We start from the raw sequence: 11,433 nt of genomic DNA, 5'->3' as shown, positions 1-11,433 counted from the left end.
TTTATAAAAAATTGAATTTTTTTTCAAATATTTAAATTTTGATACAAATTCTTCAAAATTGACAAACGTTGATCAAAAATTTTACAAAATATTAAATTTTTAATAAAATTTAGATAATTTTTTTTTATAGAAAAGCTCTCATTATGCCCAGAATCGTTCAAATTTAGACAAAATTTTATTTAATTTCATGAAATTTTATATAAAAAAGATGAAAAAATTCTCTGAGGACTTAAAAATTGTCAAAATCTTGCAAATTTTTTATGAAAATTTAAAAATTAGATCTTAAATTTTTAAAAAATTAACAAAATTTGGCCAGAACTCGTACAAAAAGATAAAATTTAGATAAAATTTTGACAATTTTTCTCATAAATATCCCTCGATGTACCAAAATTTGCTTAAATTTGACCTGTAATCGATCTTAATTGCCAACTTTTAAACAAAAGAGGTCTAAAATGGTCAAAATTTAGCAAAAAATCTTAAAATTATCAAAATTTATCAATTATTTAATAAAACGATGTTTCTAATATTTGAAAAAATTAAATTAAAATACCAAAAATTGACACAATTTGATTAAAAATCACAAAAAAGTAAAAAATTGATACATTTTTTCTTAAAAATTATCTTTATATAATAAAAAGTATAAAAAATTTAACAAAATTTGATTTAATTTAATCAAAATACGATTAAAAGTGCTCTTATTTGATAAAAAATGTTTTACAAAACTCTTAATGAGCTGCCAGATTCATCTCAAATGCCATAAAATGTACTCAAAACAATAAACTGCCACAAATTTTAAACGAAAATTAATGTTGAGGAGTACAAAAATGTGAATTTACCTCAAAATTCCTAATTTTTCACCAATTCAAGCAACTTTTCTTGTCTCTACAACATTAAAATTCAATAAAAATTTTAATTTTTACCTCATTTCCTCAGATTTAAAGAATTTTTTTCAAAAAAACTTTCTAAAAAGTCCCGTTCCAAGCAGTTCCTCCCTGCATTCCGCCTCAATCGTAGTACTCGTCATCGAATCGTAATCCGCAATCGAGTCAGTTCCGATGCGCATTACGATCCCAAAACATTTCAATAACGATAGAATTGATTGTCGTCGCGTTTTTTGTAATTTTTGACAAGTTTTGGCGAAAATTTCCACGCAAACTACCGGAAAATCGCTAGATTAGCTCGCGGTGCAGTGAAAAACAGTAAAAGTGCGTCGCCCCCACGACTATTTCCATGTAGGAAAGCGAGAAAAGAGCATCAGGTCAGTGAGGTTTTAAAATAGAAATATTTTTGTGTCCTCGACGGAACTTTTGGAGTGGCTTTTCGGCAATTGTTCGTGGAAAAAAGTGACAAAAAACCCGGCGACGCTGCAATTGGGGCGATTTATCAGCGAATTGCAGCGGAAAAAGTGCAAAATTTCGCAGAGCAGAGGCTTTGATTGTCGCAAAATCGTTGCGTACGTGCCGTGTGTGTGTATTTACGGTCGTTCCGTGCATAGTGTTTGCCATTTTTTATGCGTCTGGCGAACGACGAAACTGAATTTCATTGATTTTTCCGCAAAAATTTTCGCTTAAAGTCGCGAAATGACGTTAAATGTCGCGGATTTTGCCCGCAAGATGAGAATTTGGGACAATTGATGCGAGAAAAGGGGTCTCGCTGTGTAAATATTGACAAAATTCTGGCGTATGACGAACGGCGTGCACTTTTATTTTGGTCCAGCAACACAACAAAAGCGGATTTCGTGGTTGAAATTGCATCGCAAATCGTTCGCGGATGAATTTTCGTCGTAATTATCGGGAAAAAGTGGCCTTGCCCTCGAATTTTCCGTGCGAAATCCCATGAAGGTCACTACGTGCCTTTCCAGCATCATCATCCATGTTTAATTTTGCCGTGCACAGACTCCATTTGCGTAACGAGAGCAACTTTCGCCACTTGAGACACCGTGAAAAGTCGAAAAATTCCCAAAAATCTCGGAAAAATCCCCGAAATTCGCGTCATTTTTAATTTTTTTCTTGTTTTTTTTGTCTCTTGTACGCTCGCACACAGACAAAACTCACGAGAATTGCATACAAATGAAAAGCAGAGTGTGAGTAAATGACGTATGAGGTGTGCGAATGTTGTCAATAATGAACTTGAATCATCCGGAATGCCTCACGATCCACTTTTCTCGTTGCAGATACCTTTTTTTTAGACGAATCCTGTGCATCGCTTCGCACGAAAAGCACCAATTGCATCGCAAAGGCTCGGAAAACAGCATACAAAATATTAAAATTCAAATTCAAGTCCGGCATATTTGGTAAAAAGGCCAAATCAGCTACAACAAACAACAAAATGACATCGACAGACTCAAATACGCGTCGTCGCGTCAAGCTCTATGCCCTCAATGCGGACCGGCAGTGGGATGACAGAGGCACGGGACATGTCACGTCAAATTATGTCGATCGACTGAAAGGTAAAATTTATTTTTTTTGCAAAATTTCTCGTTTTTTCTTACATTTTTTGACATTTTCGGACATTTTTTAGGCATGTCACTATTGGTCCGTGCGGAAAATGATGGCTCGTTGTTGCTCGAGAGCAAAATTCAACCAGATACGGCATACCAGAAGCAACAAGACACACTCATTGTGTGGTCAGAAGGCGATAATTTCGATTTGGCACTCAGTTTTCAGGAGAAAGCAGGTTGTGATGAAATCTGGGAGAAGATTTGTAATGTAAGTATTGTTTTTTTTGGTACCTGAAATGATATTTAATGAACATGTGATAAGAATTTTTGGGCAAGTGCAATTTTTAAAAGTGTTTCAAATTGTTTTTAAAGTCATAAAAGTCGGGTGAGAAATGAATAATGGTAATTTTGAGAAAAATATTGACAAATTTTTCATTTTTGAAAAATATTTTTAAAGAAATTTAATGTTCGGGAGAAATTTTGAAAGAATTTTTTTTTTAAATTTTTTAATTAAATAAAATTGTTTTAATTATTTTTCAGCGATTTTACAATGAACTTTTTAAAAATTTTCGACAATTTTATTTTTTTTAATAAAAAAAATATAAACATTATATTGATAAAAAGCAATTTTTCCTCTAAAAAAATTTTTTTCGAAGAAAAAAAATAATATTTTATATTTTAAAATAAAAATTAATTTAAATTAATTAAATTAAAATTAATTTAAAAAATTAATTTTTAAATTTTAAAAAAATAATTTTTATATTTAAAAAAAAAATAATTTTTTATATTTAAAAAAAATAATTTTTCATATTTAAAAAAAATATTTAAAATTTTTAATAAAAAGAAATATTTTTTTTAAATATTCATTTATTTTTTTTTAGAAATTTTTCTTGATAATGCGAGATTTTTAATTTAAAATGAATTAAGATTAAAATTAATTAATCTTCAATATTTTTTATTTAATAAAAAGAGTAAATTTTTAAGAAAAAAAAAACAAAATTTTCCCAAATTTTGATAATAATAAATTAATTTTCAAAAAATAATTAATAATTTTTATTATAAAAAATCAAAAATTGCTTCTGATAAATAAAATTTGTTAATTTTTTGTGCCAAAATCTTGTTAAAAAAAATATAAAATTTTATTAAAAAATTTAGTTAATATGATTTTTGTTTATTTTTGTGATAAAAAGCATGGTTTATTAATTATTTTTTTTTAATAATTTTATTCTTTTAATAAAATATTTTTTTACAATTTTATTTTTTTAAAAAAAATAGTTATTCCTGCAAATAATTTTTAATTAATTTTTTAAAAAAAAAAAAAGGTACAAATTTATTTATTTTTTTATATTGAAATTTTTTAAAAAAATATTTATTACCTTTAAATGAATTTTTTCGTTTCGAGTAATTAAATTTATTTTTTAATTTAAAATAATAAAATTAAAATAAAATTAAAATTAAAATTAAATAAATAAAAAAAATAAAATTTATTTTTTAATTAAAAATAATAAATTTAAAAATTGAAAAAAAAATTAATTAAATTTTTTATTAAAACCATTTTAAAATCAAATTTTTCTTTCAAATTAAAAATAAAATTTTCAACAATTTAAATTTCATTTTTCATACATTTTTGACAATAAAAACCGGAAAATGACCATTATTATCATTATTCATTATCCCCACTTTATCTTCAAAAAAAAAAGAGTTCTAAAGTACATTTTTAAACATTGCATTTACCTCTTGCATCTACGGACCTACGTAATGACTCACGAACAAGCATTTTCGAGTTCTTACTTGAAATTCGTGTCACTCGTGTCAGTCCTGCGATGCCACGCTACGTGTTTTATCGTCATCCCCGCGCAAACAAAATGCTAAAATTCCTCAAATCGCTCCGTTTGAAACAGGTTCAAGGCAAAGATCCCTCCGTGGAGATCACCCAAGACATTGTCGAGGAGTCCGAAGATGAGCGTTTCGAGGAAATGTCAGACTCGGCACCGCCAATCGAGTTGCCGCCCTGCGAGATGAACCGTTTGGAGGAAATTTCCGAGGTAATTGCCAGCGGATTGACGTCGCCCATTCGCAAAGAGAAGCTCGCGATGGCCATCGAGTCCGATAACTACATCCGGAAGCTGCTAAACATCTTTCACATGTGCGAAGACCTGGAAAATCTCGAAGGTTTGCATTATTTGTACGAAATTTTCAAGAATATCTTCCTGCTGAACAAGAACGCGCTCTTCGAGATCATGTTTTCGGAGGACACGATTTTCGATGTGGTCGGCTGCTTGGAGTACGACCCCTCGGGCAACCCACCGAAGCGACATCGCAAGTATTTGCAGCAACTGGCAAAGTTCCGCGAAGCAATCCCGATCAAAAATAAGGATTTGCTCGCGAAAATCCATCAAACGTATCGCGTGCAGTACATCCAGGACATCGTTTTGCCCACGCCGAGTGTCTTCGAGGACAATATGTTGAACACCCTATCGAGTTTCATCTTCTTCAACAAAGTCGAGATTGTCACCCTCATTCAGGAGGACGAAAAATTCCTCGATGACCTCTTCACGATGCTCACGGAACACAACACCAGCAATGCGAAAAGGCGCGATTTGGTGCTTTTCTTGAAGGAATTTTGCAATTTTGCGCAATTTTTGCAGCCGCATGGCAAAGAAACGTTCTACAAAACGCTAATTCGCTTGGGAATTCTGCCCGCGCTCGAAATTACGCTCTCGATGAACGACAAAAAGACGAAATCGGCCTCCATTGATATTCTCACGACAATTGTCGAGTACTCGCCATCCATTGTGCGCGACTACACGTTGCAGCAGTACGACAACATCGATCCGAATGCCGAACACACGCTCATCAATATCGCCATCGAACAAATGTTGTCAGATTCGGAGCCAGAACTGGGTGGCGCCGTGCAACTTATGGGCGTTTTGCGGATTTTACTCGACCCGGAGAACATGCTGAGCTCCATCAATAAATCCGAGAAGACAGATTTCCTCAATTCGTTCTACAAACATAACATTGATACGTTAATTGGTGAGTTTTTCTGAAAAAATTTCGTAAAAAATTAAGTTTTTTGACAATAAAATTCATTTTTTTAGCTCCACTTTTGTTGAATACGATGAACGATAAGCCGGCGAACGAAGATTATCACACGGTTCAGCTGCTGGGACTCGTGCTTGAGCTCCTTTCCTTTTGCGTGGAGCATCACACGTATCACATAAAGAACTGCATTCTTAATCGGGACTTGCTTCGTCGCATCTTGGTACTCATGAAAAGTACACACACATTTTTGGTTTTAGGGGCGTTGCGTTTCTTACGCAAAATTATCGCTCTCAAGGATGAATTTTATCACAGGTGAGTTTTTTTTTTAATTTGTTTTTTAAACTTTTATTATTTTTAATTAATTTTCCTTGAAGAAGAATAATTTTTTTTTTCATAAAATATCGACATTTCTTGAATATATATTATTTTTTTTTAATTAAAAATTAAATTTTCTTAAATTTTTCTTGAAATCATGAATTTACTAGAATTCTAATTTTCTTTAAAAAATTATTTTGCTTAAAAAAATTAGAATTTAGAAATTATTTTTTTCTTAAATCTTTCTTCTAAAAATTTATTTTTTTTTACAGAAAATCAGAATTTTTCAATAAAAAAAAAATAAAAATTTTTAAATTAAATTTAACTTAATTTAATTTTTTTAAAAAATTTTAGAAAAAATTTAAATATATTTCTTGTAAAAAATTTTTCTTGAAAAAAAAATTAAGAAGAATTAAAAACTAAAAAATTAAATTATTTATTAAAAAAAATTAAACAAAAAAAATATTAATTATTAATTAATTAATTAAAATTAAAAATTAGGTAAATTAATTAAAATTATAAATTAATTAATTAAATTAATTATTTATCAAATTTAAAATAAATTTTTCTCTAAAAAATTCGATAAAATAAAAAAAATTAATTTAAAAAAATTATAAAAAAAAAATAAAAAAAGTAGCTAAATAAAATTCTTAAAAAAAGGAATTTTTATAAAAAAAAAATAAAATAATCAATTTTTCTAAAAGAATTTTTTATGAAATAAATTTAAAATATTGTTAAAGGCTTTTTTAAAATTGATAAAAAAAATGTCAAAAATCATAGAATTTGATTATATTTTTTTTTTATTTTTTTCTTTAATTTTTTTTTATAAAAAATCAATTTCAAATTGATCTGATTGAAAATGGAAGGGGGCAAAAAAATAAAAAAAAGGTTTTGAAATACTTTTTTTTATAAAATTGATCTCAGAGTACTTCAAGGTAAAAATTTAAACAAGAAAATTTCATAGAAATAACCGGAAATAACTGTCAAAAATTTTGAAAAGTAATTTTTTTGAAAAAAATTTTAAAGAAGAAAATTCATGTTCAAATACTATTTTCAATATAAAAATTCTTAAAAATTGAAATTTTTTTAAAAAAATTTTAGAATATTCTTTGAAAAAATATGAAAAAAGACCAAAAAACGGTCAATTTTGATGAAATTTTCAACTTTTTTTTTTATTTTGCCCCATTGGATTTTCGACTTTTGAAATGGGGCATGGGACAAAAAGTTCAAAAAAAATTGGAGCGGCCTAACGAATTTCTTAAAAAATTATTATTTATTTACTTATTTATTTTTTTTTTGAAAAAAATAAAATTTTTATGAGAAAGCTCAATTTTTTTGTTAAAAAATCTCTTACTTTATACAAAATTTTAATTAAAAAATGTGACTTGACTTTTAAGGCTGTTGACTCTACAATTTTTCAAATTTTTTACTTGGCTTGAATTAATTGGATTAAATTTTTAGTTCAAATTTATCTTTTTTTTGACAAAATTCGCTGCAAAAACAAATTTTTTAACTAATTTCTTTAAATTTCCTTTTCAGACACATCGTTAAAAGCAACTTATTTGCACCCGTCGTTGAGGCATTCATCCGAAATAACGGTCGTTACAATCTCCTCGAATCCGCGATCCTAGAACTCTTTGAATTCATTAAGCTAGAAGACATAAAAACTTTGTGTACGTACGTTGTGGTGACATTTGGCAAGACATTCGACGAGATCCAATATGTGCAGACGTTCAAAAGTCTGCGGATAAAGTACGATCAGCATCAGGATCGCTTAAAAGAGAAAGAAAAGGGACTAGATAGGTGAGTTTTCTCATTAAATTTAAAAAAAAAAAAAACAGATTTTTTAGCTTTTTTTTGATGTTTTTTGCCAGCGTTCCATCGATTCTGCGCAATTCCGCGAGATTCCGTCGAGATCCACGGCAGCTAGAAGAGGAAGAGGAGATTTGGTTCAACGAAGAAGACGATTTCGGTGATGTGCATTCGACATCCAAGACAGATATTGAAAGTATAGGTACGAATTTTTCTTGATTTTTTAAGATTTTTCGTTGAATTTTTGGGTTTTTTCAAGGCGTGAATAAATCAGACAGCAAAAAATCCGACGTGAATGGCAGCACAACGTCAGTTCTCGCATCGACGCAACAACAAAGCTTCCAAACAAGTCTAGGCAGTGCGACAGTTGTCCAGTCCACGGACAGTGCAAATGCCGGCGACGACGAAAAACCGGCAACCGAAACCGAATCAGCTCCCACAATGCTCGGCCAAATGATAAGCGAGGCCAAATCACCGTCCAATTCCATCACGCCACTCGTCACAATGTGCGCCAGCAGCACGGAAACCAGCTCCACAATCACGCCCGCGGTTGACGTTCCTCCAACTGTCGCCGTTGTCGCTGCCGAAGTCACGGAATCCCCGTTGGGCGACGAAAATGTCACCGATGATGAAAAATCGTCGTCTCCGAAAGCCGAAACCTCCTCCCAGTGCAGTGACGATGCAGCAGCAACAACAACAACAACGGCAGCAGCAGCTACCACCGTCGAACCCATGAAAACGGACGACGAAAATGCCGCGGCGACGAGTAAATCGCACGAAAATATCTCGTCGTCGGACAATTCTTCCGAGTCGGCAACGAGTGACGATGCGCCGGAAACAACGCGCGACAACACCTCAAATCCAATTACCACCCCGGAGACAGATTCTGCTGCCAATAATGTGATAGAAGAACAACGTACGGATGCCGTGCAGCCCAAAAAGGTAAGTAGGATTTCGTGGAATTTCGTGAAAAGAACAAAAATGCAATTTGGGAAAATGTTTCGTGTTACAAAGGAACCTAAAAATTTATAAAGCATTAACTTTTTTAAAGCAAAAATTAAAAAAATATTCCAAAAAACTTCAACAAAAAGTAAATTTTTGAAGTTTGAATTAGCATAAAATCGATTTTCAAATTTTAAAAAAATTTTTAAATTGACATTTCTAATTTCGAAATCGTTTATTCGCTTATTCAAGTACAAATTTTATCAAAAAATTTCTAATTCATCAATTTTTTTTTTATTCTTGAACAATAATCTTCATGGAGTTGATTTTTTTAATTTTGAAGAATTTTTTAAACTCTATGAAGATTTTTATTTTAAAGAATTAAAAATTATTTAGAAATTAAAAAAAACATTTGTACTTGAATTAGCGAAAAAACAATTTTCAAATTTTCAACTGTTAAATTTTTGAATTAAAATTTTTTTAATTTTGTGTCTGAAATTTTAAAAATTATGCAAAAATTCAAATTTATGAAAATTTTTTGTCAAAAAAAAATAAAAGTTAGAAGATTTTTAAAGTAGTTTGATAAACCAAATTACAAATTTTTAAATTGACATTTTCTAATTTGGAAATCGTTTTTCGCTTATTCAAGTACAAATTTTATCAAAAAATTTCAAATTCATCAATTTTTTTTTTAATTTTTGAACAAAAATCTTCATATACCTAGTTGATTTTTTTAATTTTGGTCCAATAAGATTTAAAAAAAAAACCTACTCTATGAAGATTTTTATATTAAAGAATTAAAAAAAAAAGAAGAATTAGAAATTTAAAAAAAAACTTGTACTTGAATTAGCGAAAAAACAATTTTCAAATTTCGAAATGTCAATTTTTAAACAAAATTTGACGAATTTTTAGTTAAATTTTTTTTCAAATTATAAATTTAATTATTTTTCAATAGATTTTTTTTATAAAATTAATTTCTTTTGATTTAAAAGAAGAAATTTTTGTGGTTTTTTAGTTTTGAATTAGCAAAAAGCCGATTCGCAAATTTGGCTTAAAATTGGCTTAAAAAAAGATTTTAATTAAGAATTAAGTGAAAATTATTAAAAAATTGATTTTCAAATTTTCTATTGTAAATTTTTTTTCGAGCAAATATGTCAAAAACTTCAATTTACTACTTAAAAATTACTTTAAGTCTATTTCTTTAAAACATTTTATTAATTATCTTAAAAAACATGACATTTTTGTCAGTTTAAGCTTTTGAATCAGCGAAAAATCGATTTTCAAATTTTTAACTGTCATTTTTTGAATTGACATTTAAACATTTTTTATTAAAAACACGAACAAATCTAACAAAATTTTATTATTCATATTTTTTTATACATTTTTTTATTTTTTCTTTAAAAAACATCAATTTTTGTAGACCTAACCTCAAATTTAATTCTAAAAAAATAAAGAACATGAAACATTTTTCCTAATTTTCCCATTTTTAATAAAAAAAAAAATATTTAAAATATAACTTTTAGCAGGCCCTTGTCGACTACGACGGCGACTCAGACGAGGATGACGACTCTGGTGACACATCAGACGAGAACTTACCAGCACAAAAGAAGCAAAGACTTGCGTAGTGGTTTTAAAAACAAAAAATAATTGTTCAAACAAAAACAAGAAAAAACTTAAAAACTTTACGCGTTTATTATCTATATGTTAAATATATAAAAAAATGTCTCAAGTTTTTTTTTCTTTTTTGCATCAAATACTAAACGAGAAAAAATATATTTCAATATTTTGTGATACAATTCATTGTCCTACATTACGTTACGCGAAATATTTAATTTAAAGAAAATCAATCGAGAATAAAATACGAACTGCAAGAGACATTTTTCACTATTGTACATTTTTTTAAAGAAAGAAACATTTTCGTTTTCTCACACATAAACAAGCAGATATCTTAAAAAATTAATAATAAACATTGTCAACTTTATATATGAAAAAACTCGTGGAGTGCTTTTGAAGCGCCCGACGTAACTTGTATCATAAACTATATATTAATATTAAAAATATATAATTGAAAAATAACGAAAAATAGGAAAATCTTGATACTTGCGATTGAAAAAAAAATATGAGAAAAAACACACAAAATAGGAGTTACTTTAATGATAGCAATAAAGAAAATAATAATTATGAATTATTAAACAGTGATGAACAAAATGAACATGACTCACGAGATTCAGAAACTTGTTTTTATAAAGACTTACCATTTTAGCTCCTATACGCAAAAAAATTCATCAAAAAAGAACCCCCCTTAACTTTGAAGCAAAAATAAAAATCAATTATGATTTAAATTTGTAGAGCATTATTTGCAACTTCAATCATCGATGCGCGTCATCGTTAATTTTAAAGAAATTTTAATATTAAAGAAAAAAAATATCATCTTTTAATTAATTAATAAATTAATTTAGAATATTTAAATTCGAAAAAAAAATACGCAAGGAAAAAAATTATCATTTTAAAATGTTTTTTTGGAACATTAATCCATGATATTTTTAGTTTCTTTTTTATCATTAATTTAAATAAATAAAAACACAACAAAAAAATCGTATGTATGCTAATTATACATATTAAAAAATGAAAATTAAGAAATAAAATAATTAGAAAAACCAGTAATTAAAACTCAAAAATTCGTTTTTTATTTCATTTCAATTTAGAAAAATTAATCTAACCTCAAAGAAAAGTTAAATTGTTCGTAAATATCAATAAAAAATGTAAATTTATCAATAAAAATTAGAAAATTTAGCATTTTTTTTAATTTTTCTAATTTTTATTGATAAATTTACATTTTTTTTATTGATATTTATGAAAAATTTGACTTTTTTGAGGTT

At 28.3% G+C, this 11,433-nt stretch overlaps 1 protein-coding gene across 2 annotated transcripts; it reads left to right on the top strand.

The window, feature by feature from the left end:
* Positions 1-1,067: 1,067 nt before the first annotated feature.
* Positions 1,068-11,063, top strand: LOC134835090 (serine/threonine-protein phosphatase 4 regulatory subunit 3). 2 transcript variants are annotated; one of them, XM_063849946.1, is made up of 9 exons: positions 1,068-1,258; positions 2,174-2,449; positions 2,521-2,708; positions 4,342-5,476; positions 5,542-5,797; positions 7,340-7,603; positions 7,675-7,814; positions 7,872-8,554; positions 10,081-11,063. In XM_063849946.1, exons 2-9 carry the CDS (start codon positions 2,329-2,331, stop codon positions 10,177-10,179), a joined length of 2,886 nt encoding a protein of 961 aa, XP_063706016.1. In that variant the 5' UTR covers positions 1,068-1,258; positions 2,174-2,328; the 3' UTR covers positions 10,180-11,063. The 2 variants fall into 2 exon arrangements, with proteins under 2 accessions (XP_063706016.1, XP_063706015.1); XM_063849945.1 differs by having other exon boundaries at positions 10,078-11,063.
* The last annotated feature ends 370 nt before the right edge of the window (positions 11,064-11,433 follow it).

The sequence above is a fragment of the Culicoides brevitarsis genome, chromosome 3, assembly GCF_036172545.1.
Source record: "Culicoides brevitarsis isolate CSIRO-B50_1 chromosome 3, AGI_CSIRO_Cbre_v1, whole genome shotgun sequence".
In the NCBI taxonomy this organism is placed as follows: Eukaryota; Metazoa; Arthropoda; class Insecta; order Diptera; family Ceratopogonidae; genus Culicoides; species Culicoides brevitarsis.
Note: the sequence above shows the minus strand (reverse complement) of the source record. Positions and strands in the feature narration are given on the sequence as shown.

Bases quoted from the DNA above. Each gene is read 5' to 3' on its own strand.
- LOC134835090 (XM_063849945.1), top strand. From the start codon at position 2,329: ATGACATCGACAGACTCAAATACGCGTCGTCGCGTCAAGCTCTATGCC. The intron at 2,709-4,341 runs GTAAGTATTGTT...CGTTTGAAACAG, and splicing joins TCTGGGAGAAGATTTGTAAT to GTTCAAGGCAAAGATCCCTC. The intron at 5,477-5,541 runs GTGAGTTTTTCT...TCATTTTTTTAG, and splicing joins TAACATTGATACGTTAATTG to CTCCACTTTTGTTGAATACG.